This window comes from Geotrypetes seraphini, chromosome 1, assembly GCF_902459505.1.
Source record: "Geotrypetes seraphini chromosome 1, aGeoSer1.1, whole genome shotgun sequence".
NCBI lineage: Eukaryota > Metazoa > Chordata > Amphibia > Gymnophiona > Dermophiidae > Geotrypetes > Geotrypetes seraphini.
The window spans coordinates 252,952,957-252,971,499 of NC_047084.1; the positions used below are offsets into that span (position 1 = coordinate 252,952,957).

Consider the following 18,543-nt stretch of genomic DNA (forward strand, 5'->3'; position numbering starts at 1 on the left):
ACCTTCCAGCCCCTAATTTAAACCCCCCTCCCCTTTTCCCATCCCAAATACTTGTTGGTACATAAACAGTTACACTAAAAACTCAGAGAGGATTAACACCCTCCAGCAACCTGTTATTATCCCTATTTAGATATTCCCATCCCTTTTATAAAAAGCAGTAACAAAGCTGGTTTTAAGAAAGATTTGGACAATTTCCTGGAGGAAAAGTCCATAGTCTGTTACTGAGACAGACATGGTGGAAGACACTGCTTGCTCTGGATCGGTAGCATGGAATATTGCTACTCCTTGGGTTTTGGCCAGGTACTAGTTACCTGGATTGGCCACCGTGAAAACGGGCTACTGGGCTTGATGGACCGTTGGTCTGACCCAGTAAGGCTATTCTTACATTCTTACGTAAACATTGTGTTGAAGTGACAAGTACCAAAAATAAGACTTTCCAGGTCAGGTACTTCAGATGACTAGTGTTCAAATGGCTCAAAGGGAGCTTTCATTTGCTGGTTTGCTGGATGAGAGCAAAGTTGACATCCCATGACACAGGGGGAAGGTTGATAGGGTTGTTGGTTTTTTTTTTTTTAGTAACATCAAGCCTCTCACGAAGCATGAAACTATATGCTGAAGAGAAATGGACACGGTGATAAGATCCAAATTGACTAAGGTGAACCCCTTACAGAGATGGTTTACAGACCAGACTCAGAGAGCTGCAGAATGTACACAAGAAGTTTTTTTTGCAGGTCATGATAAAAAGGATATACAATATAGCTTGCCCTAATATCAAATGGCAAATCTCTTCCATTTGAAAACCTATGACATCCTAGTAGAATATCTCCTGGAAAGAAACAAAACCTGGGAGACACCCTCTGGGAAGCTATAAGGAATCAACCTCTAGTTTCTCAACATCCAAGCCATGAGGGCTTTGGATTGAAGATTTGTGAAAAGAACATAAGAATTGCTGCTGCTGGGTCCATCCTGTCCAGCAGTCCACTCCTGCGGCGGCCCCCAAGAACTTGTCTAACTTTGTCTTGAATCCCTGGAGGGTGTATTCCCCTATAACAGCCTCCGGAAGAGTGTTCCAGTGTTCCACCACTCTCTGGGTGAAGAAGAACTTCCTTACGTTTGTACGGAATCTATCCCCTTTCAACTTTAGAGAATGTCCTCTCATTCTCCCTACCTTGGAGAGGGTGAACAACCTGTCTTTATCTACTAAGTTTATTCTCTTCAGCAGCTTGAATGTTTCTATCATGTCCCCTCTCAGTCTCCTCTTTTCAAGGGAAAAGAGGCCCAGTTTCTTCAATCTCTCGCTGTACTCCAACTTCTCCAGCCCCTTAACCATTTTAGTCGCTCTTCTCTGGACCCTATCAAGTAGTACCGAGTCCTTCTTCATGTACGGCGACCAGTGCTGGACGCAGTATTCCAGGTGAGGGCATTCCATGGCCCGGTACAGCGGCTTGATAACCCTCTCCGATCCGTTAGTGATTCCCTTCTTAATCATTCCTAGCATTCTGTTCGCCCTTTTTGCCGCCACCACGCATTGTGCGGATGGCTTCATCGACCTGTTGACCAGTACTCCTAAGTCTCTTTCCTGGGAGGTCTCTCTAAGTATCACCCTGGACATCATGTATTCGTGTATAAGATTTCGACATGCATCACCTTATCTACGTTGAACCTCATTTGCCATGTCACAGCCCATTTCTCGAGCATGTTTATGTCACATTGCAGGTCTTCGCAATCCTCTTGCATCTTCACTACTCCGAATAACTTCATATTGTCTGCAAATTTAATCACCTCACTCGTCATACCAATTTCCAGATCGTTTATAAATATGTTAAAGAGCACGGGTCCAGGCACTGAAACCTGCAGCACTCCACTCGTGATGCTTTTCCAGTCCAAGTATTGTCCATTTACCCCACTCTCTGTTTCCTATCCACCAACCAGTTTTTAATCCAGGTGAGTATTTCATCCCCGATTCCATGGCTCGCAATTTTTCAAAGTAGTCGTTCATGCGAAACCTTGTCGAACGCCTTCTGAAAATCCAGATATACAATGTCGACCGGGTCACCCTTGTCTATCTGGCTGTTTAATTCCTTGAAGAAGTGCAGTAAGTTCATCAAGCAAGATATTCCTTTGCTGAAGCCATGCTGGCTGGTCCTCATCAGATCATGTTCTTCAAGGTGCTCAATGATGCGGTCCTTTATCAGCGCCTCTACCATCTTTCCCAGTACCGAGGTCAGACTCACTGGCCTGTAGTTTCCCGGATCACCCCTCAAACCTTTCTTGAAGATCGGCATAACATTCACCACCTTCCCTTGTTCTCACTTATGAGAATCAAAAGATACTCCAGTCTCTATGGATCCTGACAAGCTTGATACAAAATAGGGAACCAGATCTGTAGCAGCCAAAATGGGGTGATAAGGATCATGGTTTCCCTGTCCTGCTCAAGTTTCAGATGAGTTTTCACTATAAATAGTGCTGGAAAACACATGTACAGAAGGTCCTTCCTACAACTGTGAAGAAAAACATTTAAGGCTACTCTGCTGTGTGATATCAGTCTAGAATAGTATTCATGGACTTTGTGATTCTGGTGCATTTCAAGAGGTCTATCAAGGGGGTGTCCCACTCTTGGAAGATCTTATGGGCTATGTCCATGTTCAGTGACCACTTGTGAAGTTGCATGACTTGATTCAGCCCACCTGCTAAACAACTGCTCTTCCATGCAAGATAAATGGCTCTGAGAACCATCCTGTGAGAGGTCTGCTTCCTGACAAAGGAGGTACAATCCCATGCCTCCTTTCTTGTTGACATAATACATTGCAACCTGATTGCCTACTTGAATGAGAACAATTTGATGTAGGTGTTAATTTTTGAAAGCCTTTTGTTTTTCATAAAGTTTTTATTGGAGGCAGTAAGCAACCAGGCTATACCTAACAAAAACTTTCAAGATTCAGGATACCATTATTTATCCATTAGCCAGGAAGAACACAGAATTTAACAATAGCTTAAAGCAAAAGGAAGGATGTCTAATAAACCCTGAAATAGCACAACATTACAATTAACACAAAGTAGCACTTTCCATGCAACCTTTACTTATGCCCCACCGCTATCAGAATGATCAGAACCCTGATCTTTAAAGCCTTAAGAGAATTCCATATGGTCCTTAAATCCAGGAGGTTGATCTGGTGTTGCGTCTCAAATAAACCACTGACCCTGGTTGAAAAAGCCTAGGTTGGAATGGTAGTCCTTTGATCAAATTGCTCTGAATGAGCCACCAAGAAGACCTCCTGAGCAACAATGATGACAATCCATTAAGTTCCACTGGGAAGCTACAGCCCATTAAGGCCCAGATGCATTAAAGCCAGAGATCATCGCTATATCAACGATCGCATTTGACAACATGATGAAGAAACGGCTCACCTCCTGGTTTTCTGCACAATCGCTCATTCCCCGATCTGACCATGCAAATAAACTGTTTAATATTAAAATGCCATGTAAACTAGTAGAGCTATTGGATCTGTAATTGGGGGGTGGGTAAATGGGGCAGAGTGTGTGTGAGTGAGAGAGTGAGTGTAGCATCTGAACCCATTTAAAAAAAAATTTTAAAAATAAAGTTTCCTGCCCCCAAACAGCTCAGTGGCAGGAGACATTCCCCTTCCTCTCAGCTGTTTAGGCTAGCTCTGCGCATGTGTGAGAGTCGCTTTCACAGCAATCCATTGAATCGGAGAGTCAAGGATTACAGTGAACATCCACTTGAATCATTTGTATGCAATCCTTTTAGTGCATCAATAGCTCTTTCTGAATTGGACAAAAAATTGGATCAGTGCAGATCCACATGATCTTACCGATCCTCTTAGTGCATCTAAGCCTAAGTCCACTGAGCCATCCTCAAATGAAGGCATGATATGGGTGTGACATTTGCTGAGCTGGCTGGCTCTGCCAAACCCGTAGTGCTACAGAAAAATGTTTTTTGTGCACTGGGCTGGGAGAAAAGCTCTGGCCTAAGTTGTGTCTAGTAGGGCACCTATGAACTTTATAAGAGACAGAGGCTGATGCTTCACATCATAGTCCCTCAGCATTAATAAAGATGAAGTCGAATCCTTCTTTATCCTAGGGATGGGATAGGATGATGCTCAATCCCCATGGCTGCTATCGATGTTCAATGTCAAGATGGAGACCACCTTGCTGCTGATGCACCCCCAAGTATCTAATGCTGCTCAAGGAGCAATAGGGACCAGTGCAGTCAAATGTGGAAGTCAACAGCAAATATAATTGCACGCTGCTTCTCATAACCTCTATTATTTCTCTTGAACATCTGCAAACAGAGTTTACAAGGATTATAGTTGGGCCCCAGAAACTTCAAGCACCAGTGGCTGTGAGGCATACCATTTTTGTGACAGTCTCAGATTCTGGTTTGTTAACTACTGAGGATGGCGTCATCACACCAAACCACAGTTCTATGTTGGGTTATGAATCTACATGAGATTTTGCAATAAAAAGTCTTTTATTGGATATCCTACCCAGGTGAGACATCATCTTTTTGACCTTTCTTTTTGTTTTTCATTCAGTGCAAGAGACTTCCACCACCTCTTGCTGCTGGACTACTGTCAGTATCTAATTTTGCTGAGTTGTCGCTTATTTACAATTTCCAAGGGAGCAATAATGTTTAAACTAAAGTACTTTAAGTCTAGTGGTTTATTTTATGTTTGTTTCTCAGTTATCTTCAAACGGACTACAATTAATCTTTTATAACAAAAGAATGCACTACAATGAGTTCTTTTAATTTAGGTATAGTGTTCACACAAAAAAGTTTTTACTTAAGCTTCACCACATTCCCATCTTAATTATGATTTTTTGCTTATGACTGATGAAGAGAAGAATTTTGCTCCTCCCACTAGGCGAAAACCAATCATCCCAAATTGATAACCTCCAACTCTGCCTCTCTGACATGAAAACCTGGATGTCAAACAACAAACTACAGCTGAACGCCTCCAAAACCGAACTCTTATGGATTAGGAAAAAAAGTACCAAAATACACACGCCCAACTCTATCATGGGACTCCACCTCACTAACAGCAGCAGATCAGGTACGCAGCCTAGGAGTAGCATTAGACGGCCACCTGTCCCTGTCCACCCACATATCTCAAATCGCCTCCACCTCCTTTTACTACCTCCGCCAACTGAGAAGACTCAAACTTTACATCTCCAAACCTGACCTAGCCCAACTCCTCTACACCTATATTCTCTCCAGGATGGATTACTGTAACTCCCTATTTAACGGAATGACCAAAAAAGATCTCAAACGCCTCCAGCGCATACAAAACGCAGCAATCTGACTCCTATACAACCTCAACTACCATGACCCTATCTCCCCAGCCCTCCGCGCAGAGCACTGGCTCCCGATCAACCAATGCTGTGCTTTCAAGGCCTTAGTGATAGCACATAAAATAATCTACGCCAACACCCCAGCATACCTATGGATACAAGCTAACCCTGTACACCCCCACCCGCCTCCTCCACTCTGAAATGGAGAAACGCCTATGTATCCTCCCAGGAAGGTCTCTCTCTTGTCAGAAACCGCCCGCAAACGCTCCCACAGCCACTTCATCCCCCATCTCTGGAACCAACTCCCCCCACAATTCAGACTACAGAACTCTGAAGACTTTCCGGAAAGCAGTAAAGACCTTCCTCTTCAACTAAAATTCTAACTGCAAACTACCCCTTGACTCCCTTATATTCCCCCTTCTTTCTGCACTCTCCTGTACTTAAGTTGCTGTATAGTCATGTACTGTCCAAAATGTTTTCCATTGTGAATGTTGGCTTTTAACCCGTTCTGAGCTACTGGGAGGACGGGATAGAAATCGAAATAAATAAATAAACAAACACTAATGGCTAATATTCCTCTTTTGTAGGTGGCTAACTTGAATAAAGTTACTTAATTAAATAATTAAATATTAAAGTATACCATCTGAATTTCTTCAGGGGACAGGTCATCTTCTACTTTACCATCTTCCCAAACATCAAAGCTGTTTTGTGCATCCTGCAAATTCTTGTCTGCACAGAAACACAGAAAATCATCAATCCCAGAATTTTTAAATTTTGTTTTATTTGTACAACACAAGTTTACAAAAAGCTACAGACATGGTATTAAATGAAATGTTAAACTAAGCTAGATTCATCAGTGGAAGGCTGTAAAGAAGAATTTGTAATAGTAACATACCATATATAAGTATACTCATCTGTAAGTTGAGAAATTTTGACTTCAAAATCCCATCAGTAAACCAGGGTAGTTTTATCTATGGGTCATTCTCATCAGTGGCATAACACTCTTGCTATTGCTAGCTTCATGCAAGTACAGTGAACAGACCCTAGCTATGCATAAGTTGCTTGAGAGGATACCACCAGTGCTATACTCATACCTGGTGTGGGAAGAACACTAATTCAGGGTGAGTATGAACAGTGTTCAAATTAAATATAAGAGGTATGGAGGGAGGTATACAAGTGAGACTGTGGAGTGGTAAAAATAAATAGTAGCGATTGTTTAAAATCTGTAAACATTCTGGTTGGTTGGAAGTTTGTTCTGAGCATGTACACTTTTAAGAGGGCATGCCTGCAGAGAAGTGTGCATAATTATCAGGTGACTTGGGAGACTGTTATAGCTAAAAGCCATCTGATCGGCTGACGGTTCAAGCAATAGGTTCAAAGAGAAAGTTTAGCTGAGATGGTATTAAAAGAGTTGGCGAGTAAAAGCAATTAGTTTTTTGTTGTTGTTGTTTGATACAAGAAAAACAGGAGTGTGTGGTGCTGAGAAATACCGATTCCTGAATACACTTCTCCCCTCAATATTCGTGGGAGTTAGGGGCAGAGCTGGCCCATGAATATTGAAAAAACGCGAATAACTTTTAGGACCTATTCTGACCCACCGCCGCCTCCCTCCTGCCTCTCGGACCTCTCCACACCTTACCTTGTGGTCTAGCGGTGAAGCGGGGCAGGAGTGATAGTCCTATGCTTCTGCTCTGTGCAGAGCCGTCAACAAAAATGGCTGCCGTGAGTTCCCGCTGTAGTCTCGTGAGACCATGGAAACTCACAGCAGTCATTTTTGTGGCCAGATCACCATCACAGAATCCACCATGAATTCTACCCTGTATCAGACGGTGCTTGAGGAACATATAAGACCATCTGTAAGAAAATTAAAGCTGAAGCGGAACTGGACCCTGCAACATGACAATGACCCAAAACATATCAGTAAATCCACCAAGAACTAGCTGAAAACTAAGAAATGGAGAATCCTGGAGTGGCCGTGTCAAAGCCCTGATCTTAATCCCATTGAGATGCTGTGGGGTGATTTGAAATGGGCTGTACATGCAAGAAACCCCTCAAACATTTCACAGCTGAAAGAATTCTGCATTGAGTGGGGCAAACTTTCCTCAGAAAGATGTCAGAGACTGGTAGTTGGCTACAAGAAATGTCTCACTGCAGTTATTTCAGCCAAAGGGGGTAACACTAGCTATTAGGGTGGAGGGTGTCCTAATTTATTCCTCAGTTAGAATACACATTTTTGTGGATATCTTTTGTTTCAAGGAAAATGTTTGTTGTTTACCTACTTTATCACTTTTTTTTTAAAATCTATCTCTGGAAAAGAAAGATTTGACATTGATATGTGAACATTTCTTAAGAAAGAACTGAATATTTCTTGGGATGTCCTAATTTTTTCACATGATTGTGTATGTGTATATCTATCTATCTAAATTTGATTAAAATTTTTTTAATCATAATTGCACAATTAAAGGCATTTTATTATTTTCCACTTCCACTCCTTGTGACTCTGGGTGAGCCATGTAACCCTCCACTGTTCCAGGTACAAAATAGTATCAGTATATTATATATAAACTGCTTTGAATGACAGGAGACACTGCAATGGTAAATGCCTTAATCAAAGAGATAACTACGATAAAAATGCAGCCTTGGGCAAGATGGCATCAGAGCAGGCAGTTCTGACTTACTAACCTTAAATTGGAAAATTTCTTCTTCCTCATACCAAAACACTAGGGCAAAGTAAAGAGAACTCTTTCCTCTGTGCATTTACCTGTAAGCACACAGACTGCTAGTACATCTTTTGCGGTTACAATTACCTCAGGTGGAGCTCCTATCTGTGCCCTTCTTTTCAACTGCCAACTCCAGACTCTGTCCCTTCTTCCTTGCTGTGCCATATGTTTGGAACAAGCTGCCCGAATCCCTACAGTGGGCTCGGTCTCTGGCAGTGTTCAAGGCCCAGTTAAAAGCCCACCTCTTCGAGAGTGCTTTCGACTCCTAACTCCTCTCACCTTGGGTTCTGTATCCCCAACCCTATATGTCATGTCTGTCTGTCTGTCCAAGTTAGATTGTAAACGCTTCTGAGCAGGGACCATCTATAAGTGTCAAAATGTACAGCGTTGCACACGCCTTTCAGCGCTATAAGTGATTAGTAGTAGTAGCCCAGATTTGGCCAGTGATGTAGTAGTTTTTCCACTCTGCTGAAGTGACGAGTGCATATTTGTCATCACATTTTGACCATAAGTCATATATACTAAGTGAGCAAAAATATTTTCCACTACTTTTAGTAATATTTGTCCAACACACAATCTGCTTTTATCTGTATTGATATACAAAATAAAAATGTATATACAACAAAGAAAAAAATATAGGTAAATTCTAACCAGAATTTTCTTCAGCAACTGTTATTTCTTCTCCAGATACTTCTGTAGGATTCTGTAAAACCTCTGGAGAAGACATTGTAGATTTACTTTTTTGCTCAGGTTCAAGTCGTGATCTAGAAATGCAAAAACACCGATATTCAAATATCACCAAAGAAAACAAAATAAAAATTGCTTCAAAATCTTCTAATTTGTCAATCTTCCAATTGCAAACATAAAATAAGCTTGTTTCCCTGATAGTTGGCGGCTGTGGAAATCCCTGTGTGGGTAGAAGGAAGCCTGGGCTTCCCCACTGCCTGCTGCAGACGAGCAGTTCATGCATGAAGGGGAACCCTGCTCGCCGGTACCCGAAGTCGATGAGGATTCCCCTTCTCGGCAGCCGGTGCACTTTGTGCACATGCCGTCCGCATTGACTGCGCGCCTGGAACACAATGAGCACTTTTTCAGCTTAAAAGTTCTCATTGTGAAAACCGCTCCTAGGGAAAGACCAAAAGTGCCGGTTATCAATTAAATGCAATTTACCTTAATTGGAGGCTTCCCTCAGGACTTTTTTTTATACAACTTTAATTTACAATTGAACAGACACCACTGGCTCTCTAAGCTATATGTCTTGCCTATATTTGGTGGCAAGGCTTAAAGCTGAGACAACTCTAAAATAAAAAATTCAGGGAGGTGGGGGAAATAGGAGGGACTCGACCAGTAGAGTGTGGCACCCCCCAAGGTTGGATGAACCCCCAAAAGGGTCCCCCAAGCACAATCCAGTACCACAAACAGGGACAAGGCCGATTTAAACAAAATCTAACAGCCCTACACTAAACCAGGGAAAGACTGCACAGGTTACCACCTCCACCTGCTGGAGACTGAGAACAGACTGATTGTACAGCCCATTTATACTACAGCCAAAAGTTTGTGTCTCATTCTCCACCTGCTGGTCGAGGTGCATTAACCCATCAGTTTCTGTGCTGGTCTGGAGAGACGATAAAGAAAGTCCATTCTCTGCACAGTTACTTAGACTATTTTCCAAAGAACCTTGGCGACTTAAGCGAAGAGCAAGGCAAAAGATTTCTCCAAGACATAAAAACAATGGAAGCCAGATACCAAGGAAGATGGGATGCACACATGACGGCAGACTATTGTTGGAATCTTAAGTGGGATTGTCCTGGCAGATCCCACTCTTGAAAGTCTTACAAAAGGAGCTTCTTTTGTGTCAAATGACTGGAAAGTTTGCATCATAAACTTGTGCTTTTGGTATGAAATAAGCAAATTTTGATGTTGTACACTTTACTTTTAATTTTTAATATGTTTCTTTCATGCTTAAAAGGTATTAAACACAACATTAAAATATCCTGATTTTTTAATGGGCGAGTGAAGAGTGGTATACGGCATATGTTCTGTATCTCAAAAACTAGAGTCAATAGGAGAAAACTGGTGCCATTTTTGGAATCAGCAGGTCAAATATACCCAGAAATAGGTCTAACATTAGAGGTACCAAAATGAGTATTGGCCAATGTAATTGCCAATATCTTTCCATTCAAACTATAAACCACTTAAACCATCTAAACCCCCCCCAAAAGACAAACAAACAAAAAAAACCCATCCCACCTAACCCACCCATTCCCCAACAATAATGACAGAGTCCTTATACGAGACTTAAATCATTGTGCTCACCCTCTCAGAAACACAAGCAGTTAAAGAAAATCACTTAGCAAGTGACAATCTGCTTGTACATCTGTGGCTTAAAGCTGCTCTCCCCCCCCCTCCCAATGCTAAAAGAATAAGTAATCAACTTCTGAAAAGGAATAACTTATTCCTTAAAAAAGGAAACCCTGGTAATGGAAATCCAATATGTTAATAAGCTGTAAGGTAAAATTATGGTCTTACCTGTTAATTTTCTTTCCTTTAGAAGCAGCAGATGAATCCAGAGACTAGTGGGTATAGCTCACATTGACCAGCAGGTGGAGATAGAGAACTGATTAACAGTTGGCCTTAAAGCCTGGTGTTCCTCCTGTTGATTCAGTTATGCACTTTGCCCAAGCATCCCGAAAGGAGAATGAGCAGCCACAAAACTCCATTCCAGTAGAAAATGTGCTTTTTCTCTTATTATTATTTTTTTTTTTTTTTCAGCAATGAAATAATACATTTACCAACCATAGCCAGTGTTCCCGCTAAGCTGCGTTGGCCTGCGCTCACGCACAAAATATTACATCGCAGCGCAAAGTTTCTCTTCACAGCGCACACACGCGTCGGTAAGGTAAGGGGACGCATTGGGGGGATTGCACTTCCCCACAATTGCCATGCTTCGGTTCCTCTTCTTCCTTCCTTCCTCCTCCCCCCCCCCCCCGCGGGACCCTGCGGCACCATCAACTCTTACTCCCTCTAATGTCGGCCCTGCAGCTCCAGACTTCCTCGCACCTTCTCCCCTCCCCCTTTGGATCGCTATTATTTTAAATGTTATAGCCGCGGAGCTGTATCCATCAGTGGAGATGTCTAACCTCGGCCTGCCCCGGAACTCTTACTGCAGCAGCCGCCCGTCTAGGCAGGAAAAGGAAGTCACTGTTGCAGTAAGAGTTCCGGGGCAGGCCGAGGTTAGACATCTCCACTGATGGATACAGCTCCGCGGCTATAACATTTAAAATAATAGCGATCCAAAGGGGGAGGGGAGAAGGTGCGAGGAAGTCTGGAGCTGCAGGGCCGACATTAGAGGGAGTAAGAGTTGATGGTGCCGCAGGGTCCCGCGGGGGGGGGGGGGGGGGGAAGGAAGGAAGAAGAGGAACCGAAGCATGGCAATTGTGGGGAAGTGCAGAGCTGCAGGGAAGAGTGTTGCGGTACCCAGCTGGAGGGAGAAGGAAGATGAGGGAGGGAATTAAAGGAGATGCCAGGGCTTGGAGCGTAGGAGGAAGGTATGCCAGTCTAAGGGAAAAGGAAGGGGGAGATGTGAGAGCATGGAGGGGGAGCGAAAGATGGAAGAAAAGGAAAGGAGAGAGATGCCAGAGAATCAGGGAAGGGGAGATACCAGACTATGAGGAGAGGTGTGGGAGAGGGAAGGCGAGGAGAGAGATGCCAGACCAATGGGGTGAAAGGAGAGATGGAAGGGGGAGGCATACAGTTTCTGGAAGGGGCATAGAAGGAGAGAAGATGCCATATAGGGGAAGAGAGACGGCAGACAGTGGATGGAAGGAAGAGAGTTACAAGAAGATGAGGAAAGGAGAAACCACAGAAGACAAAGGTAGAAAAAAATTTCTATTTATTTATTGCTTTAGGAGACATGTGTCACTGTTTCTGTGAAGCATTGTATGCAGAGTCCAGCTTCTTGCTGGTTCAATTTAACCTTTGTCTATGTATTTTTATTTTATCCCCCCTTTTACAAAACTGTGAAGCGTTTTTAGCACCAGCCTTGGTGGTAGCAGCTCTGATGCTCAGAATTTTATGAGCATCAGAGCTGTTACCTCCGTAGCTAAAATCCACACTACAGTTTTGTAAAAGAGGGAGGGGTTAGTTTGTGATTACATATTCCTTACTAGGCGAAGGTGTTTTCTGTGTTCTGTGTGTTCGAAAGACATGGTTTTCTGTTAGGATTGACGGTGTAGGATTGATCTGTGCTGGTCTGGCTTGTTTAGTTTTACAATGGGTGTATTGATGTACTGCTCACTGCAATATGTAAGATGCTGCCTTTTCCTAGGTACTCATGTGTGACGTGTGGTTTGTTACTAAAAATCATGTTTTTCTTACAGATGGGGGGGGGTGCCAAAAAATGATGGGCCCCGGATGTTACATATGCTAGGTACGCCACTGTATGTAAAGATACCAGAAAGCTGGCGTAGCAAAAACTTCTAAGTTTTGAGTATTTAACCCTCCCACAATCTCACGGGCACTCGTTTCAAGTTTATTGAGATTTTGATTTAAACGCAATATCAAATATTTTCAATGCGTATAACAAAAATAAATTTGGGGAAATAAATAAAACCATTTGAACCAGTGTTCCCGCTAAGCTGCGCTGGCGTGCGCTGGCGCACAAAATATTACATCGCAGCGCACACGTTTCTCGTCACAGCGCACGATCGGAAGAGGCGTACGGCAGATGGCAGGGCGGCGAGAGGAGAATCGGGCGAGTTGGCTCATAACTTGCTGGCGCCCGATATTTTTGGCTCACGGTGAAAAAAGTTTGCTCACAACACCCGCCCGCTTAGAGGGAACACTGACCATAGCCCTAACTAAACCAATCAACCACACCCTACACACAGACAGTGCACTTGGGGAGGGGCTCTGGATTCATCTGCTGCTTCTAAAGGAAAGAAAATTAACAGGTAAGACCATAATTTTACCTTCCATAGCAAAGCAGCAGATGAACAGAGACTAGTGGGATGTAGCAAAGCAAACTCAAACTGGGTGGGACGCCAATGCCGCCTCTGTCAGCACTGCAGCGCCAAAACTCGCCTCCGACCGGGCCGCTACATCTAACCGGTAATGCTTTGAAAAAGTATTTCCCGACGACCAAGTGGCCGCCCGGCAAATCTCCTCTAAAGACATCCCCCCGGACTCCGCCCAAGACGTAGCCAAAGCCCGAGTGGAATGAGCATGAAGGTGCTCCGGTACTTTCTTCCCTGACAACACATACGCCGAAGCAATAGTGTCCTTGACCCAACGCGCAATGGATGCTTTAGACGCCGCCATCCCCTTGTTTTTACCCGCGAACGCGACAAAGAGATGGTCCGACCGACGAAAATCATTCGTCACCCCCAAATAATGGAGAAGCATACGGCGTACATCCAGTAGCCGTAAAGACAAAAATCGTTTCCCCCAATCCTCCTCCCGGAAGGATGGAAGGAACAAACTCTGGTTCACATGAAAGGAAGAAATAACCTTAGGCAGGAAGGACGGCACCGTACGCACCGACACCCCAGTGTCCGAAAAACGTAAAAAGGGCTCTCTGCAAGAAAGCGCCTGCAGTTCCGAAACTCGCCTTGCTGAAGCCATCGCCACCAAAAAAACTGTTTTCAGTGTGACATCTTTCAAAGTGGCCGCTGACAGGGGCTCAAAAGGTGCCCCCTGCAACTTCCCAAGGATGAGCTTAAGGTTCATGTTGGACAAATTCGCTTTACCGGCGGGCGGATATGGTGAACCCCCTTGAGGAAACGGACCACGTCCGGCTGCGACGCGAGAGCCGCGCAAGCCACCCGGCCCCTGTAACAGGCAATGGCCGCTACCTGAACCTTTAAAGAGTTATATGCTAACCCTTTCTCTACGCCCTCCTGCAGGAAAGCAAGAATAGCCGGCAGAGATGCCTGGAAAGGCGCAATTCCCTGTCTTCCGCACCATGCCTCAAAGATCCTCCAGACTCTCGCATAGGAGGCTGACGTTGAAATCTTCTTAGCTTTAAGCAGGGTGGAAATCACCCGTTCTGAATAGCCTTTCTTTTTTAGCCTTGACCTTTCAATAGCCAGGCCGTAAGACCAAAGCGGGCCGGATCTTCCATCAATATTGGACCCTGAGTTAGTAAGTCCGGAGTCACCTGGAACGCTACCTGCTCGCCTACCGACAGCTGCATCAGATCTGCGTACCACGGCCGCCGTGGCCAATCCGGAGCCACCAGGATTACTCTGCCCCGAAAGCGAGCGATGCGTTGCAACACCCGCCCTATCATGGGCCAAGGCGGGAACACATACAGAAGGCAATTCGGAGGCCACGGGAGAGCTAATGCGTCCACCCCCTCCGATCCCTTTTCCTTGCGTCTGCTGAAGAACCGAGGCACCTTCGCATTGCGGGAAGAGGCCATGAGATCCATCTCTGGCAACCCCCAACGACGGACTAGCAGGCCGAACGCTCGAGCCGACAACTCCCATTCGCCCGGATCTAGAAGATTTCTGCTGAGGAAGTCCGCTTGCACGTTCTCGTGACCTGCAATGTGTGCTGCCGACAGAAGCGGAACATGCCCCTCTGCCCATCGAAACAAATTTCTTGCCTCTTCGGCCAACTGCGGATTCCGGGTGCCCCCCTGACGATTGACATATGCGACCGCCGTGACACTGTCGGAAAAGATCCTGGTCGGCTTGTCTTGAATTAGTAACTGAAAAGCCCGCAGTGCCAACCGGATCGCTCTTAATTCCAGCAAATTTATGGGCCATTGAGCCTCCTGGGAGGACCACATTCCCTGCACCGACGTTTGCAGGCACTGGGCTCCCCAGCCCCGCAGACTGGCATCCGTTGTAACTACCACCCAATCCGGCGTGGCCAACGGCATGCCCCTCCAAAGATGCCAGTCCTGGAGCCACCAGCGCATGCTGCGAGCTGCTTGAGGACTCCATTGGAGACGCACATTGTAGTTCAGAGAAGCTGGGGACCAGCGAGATAGCAGAGACTGCTGTAAGGGCCTCATGTGGCTCCGGGCCCAGGGAACCACCTCCAGAGTCGCCACCACGGAGCCCAGCACCTGTACATAATTCCAAACTCGAGGTCTGGCCGACCCGAGAAGGAGGCGAATCTGAGCCTGCAATTTCTCCCCCCGGTCTCGGGGTAGAAACACCTTCCCCAGAGCCGTATCGAACCGCACCCCCAGATGCACCAATGACTGCGATGGGGACAAAAAACTCTTGGGAAAGTTGACAATCCACCCCAACGACTGAAGGAGAGAGATTACTCTCTGTCGGGATGAGGCGCGGATCAACCAATCGTCTAAGTAAGGGTGTACCCGAATCCCTTCCTTGCGTAGAAAAGCGGCTACCACCACCATGACTTTGGAAAACGTGCGGGGAGCCGTCGCCAGGCCAAAGGGCATTGCCCGAAACTGATAATGTTGGCCTAGAATCGCAAACCGCAGATACCGCTGATGCGGAGGCCATATCGGAATATGGAGGTACGCCTCCTTGAGATCGAGGGACGTGAGGAACTCTCCCGGTCTTACCGCCGCAATAACCGAGCGTACCGTCTCCATTCGGAAATGGCGCATACTGAGGAATCTGTTGACCCCTTTGAGATCCAGCACCGGTCTGAAAGACCCCCCTTTCTTTGGTACAATGAAGTAAAGGGAATATATACCGCGGCCTACCTCTTCCGGGGGCACCGGTACCACCGCCCCCAGATCAAGCAGCACCTGAAGAGTCCTGCGGACCTCGTCTCCCTTGGCCGCCCCATTGCACGGGGACACCAAGAAAGAATCTACGACGGGAGAGGCGAACTCTAATTTGTACCCGTCTTGAACAATGTCCAACACCCACTGATCGGACGTGACTGTGGCCCACTCCGCCTGGAATGCCGAAAGCCGACCCCCCTAAGGGCAAGGCGGAGGGAGCCAAGCCCCCGTCATTGTGGAGTGTGACTGGCTGGGGTACGTGTTGACTGCCCTGAAGAGGGTTTCGTCGTACGAAAGGAACTCCTCTGCTGAAACCGAGGTCTCGAAGCAGAGAACGGGCCAGATGCAGACCTGGAAAAAGGTTTACCAGCCCTGGCACGCCTAACATCCCGGAAACGCGGTCTAGACGATGAGGACCTTACCGGGGGCCTAGCCCTGTCCTCCGGTAAACGCTGAGTTTTGGCATCCCCAAAATCCTTCACCAGTTTATCTAAATCCTCTCCAAACAATAAACCCCCTTTAAAAGGGAGTCTCACCAGCCGAAGCTTGGACGCTGCATCGGCCGCCCAATGACGGAGCCACAATGATCTGCGTGAAACCACAGAAAGAGACATCTATTTCGCAGACGCCCGAATAATATCATATAAGGAGTCTGCCAAATAAGCCAAGCCGGACTCCAAATCAGCCAGCTCCGAAGGGACAGAACCCCCAGACTCCAGTAAATTATCGGTCATCCCTTGTGACCACTGCAGACATGCTCGCGCCGCGTAAGAGCTGCAGATTGCGGCCTGTAAGGTAACAGCAGCTACTTCAAAGGACATCTTTAGGGATGCTTCAATCTTTCTATCCTGCGCATCCTTTAGTGTCACGCCCCCTTCCACCGGCAAGGTAGTTCTTTTAGTCACCGCCGCCACCAAAGCGTCCACCCTAGGTAACCTAAACTTTTCCAGTTCGGTCGGGTCAACCGGATACAAGAGCCTCATGGCCTTTGCCACCCGCAAACTGGCCTCCGGCGCCTCCCATTGCGCCGAGATCAGCTCCTGCATGGCTTCATGGACCGGAAAGGACTTAGGCGGCCTACGTGTACCTGCCATCAGGGGGTTACCGGACACCGTAGCCTCTTCCTGAGCAATGTTCAAACTTTGCAAAGCCTTTGAAATTAAGGAAGAAAGTTCCTCTCTATGGAACAAACGGAGAGCGGAAGGGTCATCCACCTCCCTACCCGGGAGACTCTCCGCGTCCCAATCCAATAGCTCACCTTCCTCTAACGACTCAGGAAGTGAGAAAGGCGACCTTGGCAAATTATCTTCTGCCTCCGCAGACACAAGTCTGCGCTTCTTTGCCCCCTGCGACCGCCCCGGGGACCCTGCCGCCCCCGCAGTGGGTCTGGTATCCGTCCCCTCCCCCCCCGCAGAGGTAGAGGGTACCGCAAGGGACTGCCCGGCCCCCAGCACCGGCTGGGTAGGCTGCGAGGACTGCAACTTAAAAGCCTGATTAACAACATTACAAATTCGGGCGAAAATGATCCCCAGTTAAGGGGCATTAACCCGCCCTGATCCGAGCCGAGGAGCGGGACCGCGCCGTCCTCCAGCGCTCTCGACTCCCCCCCCGCCGCCTCACTCCTGTCCTCCGTGGCAGAGCCCTGCAGTAATCCTGCATCGACTTTGAGCGGCGGGGACATCGAGCGAGCTTCCCGCACCCGGGAAATGGCCGCCTCACAAGCCTTCAAAAAGGGATCGTCTGCCGGTGCGTCCAAGCACCCGGCAGAGCAAAGACCCGACAGTGTTCGGCGCTTCCCACAGCGCGAACACTGCTGACCAGCCTCTGCAGCCATCCCCCCTCGGCCCAACAAAACCTCCGACGTTGGGCTTCACATAGTCTAGCAAAACAGAAGCTCAATAGGTCCATAACAACTGGAAGCCCCCCAAATAGTATAGAAGCTGCAAGTATGTTAGTGAATGAGGTGTATATGATGCTTCATCCCTAGGACAAATCAATAACGAGTAGTAGACAAGTCTCCAAGTGGGAATAAAATCTGCATTGCTAACTGAGCAAAAAACTATGATCAAAATCCACAAATATTGTCCTGTCCAAGCTGCACAGTAACATTCCTGTATATTGACAGTAGCCAGTGGCGCACTCAGGTTAGGAAGCAGATAGTACATTTATCCGATGAGCAAATTTTAAGGCTTCAGCAGCTTGAGTATAAACAAACAGTCACCTGTCATAGGCCACTCTTAGTTTTGCTGGATAAAAGAAGGCTGAAGGTACTTTATTCTGGTGTTGCAGCTAGCATGTCAGAACAAAGGTCTTCCACTTCTCCACTACTACAGTGGACAAATCCTGTAAGCACAAGGTTTTGTGGTTTTCGTATTGAAGGGACCCCCCAACTAATAATGTCTGCAATATTTCTTGCTTGTGTACGAAGTTTAAAAGTTTCAGTATAACAAATCTAGGCTGTTGGTCTGTGGTGTGTTTAGGTCCCAGTCTGTGTGCATGTTTGATACACAGCAGTCTTGCCCTGGACTGAAGCTGCAGGGACCAAGGAAACAATGTTTCCAAAGAGCCTCCGAGTTCTGAATCCTTTATAGACTCTGGTATTCCAAATCAGTGGTGGGTTACAATATGATATGACCCATTTTCTAGGTGAGGGGTAGGCAATTCTGGTCCTCAAGAGCCACAGGCAGTTCAGGTTTTCAGGATATCCACAATGAATATGAGATGGATTTGCATGCACTGCCTCCTTGAGATGCAAATCTATCTCATGCATATTTATTGTGGATAATCTGAAAACCT

The 18,543-nt window shown here is 46.2% G+C and overlaps 1 protein-coding gene across 2 annotated transcripts in view; it reads right to left on the reverse strand.

Moving 5' to 3' along the window:
- Window positions 1-18,543, reverse strand: part of STX18 (syntaxin 18) — a 200,740-nt gene that overhangs the window by 65,654 nt on the left and 116,543 nt on the right. For both annotated transcript variants that reach the window (XM_033949373.1, XM_033949363.1), the window contains 2 exons: window positions 8,685-8,797; window positions 5,954-6,042 (listed from right to left, as the gene is read on the reverse strand). In XM_033949373.1, coding sequence (XP_033805264.1) covers window positions 5,954-6,042; window positions 8,685-8,797 — 202 coding nt within the window. The remainder of the gene's footprint in view (window positions 1-5,953; window positions 6,043-8,684; window positions 8,798-18,543) is intronic.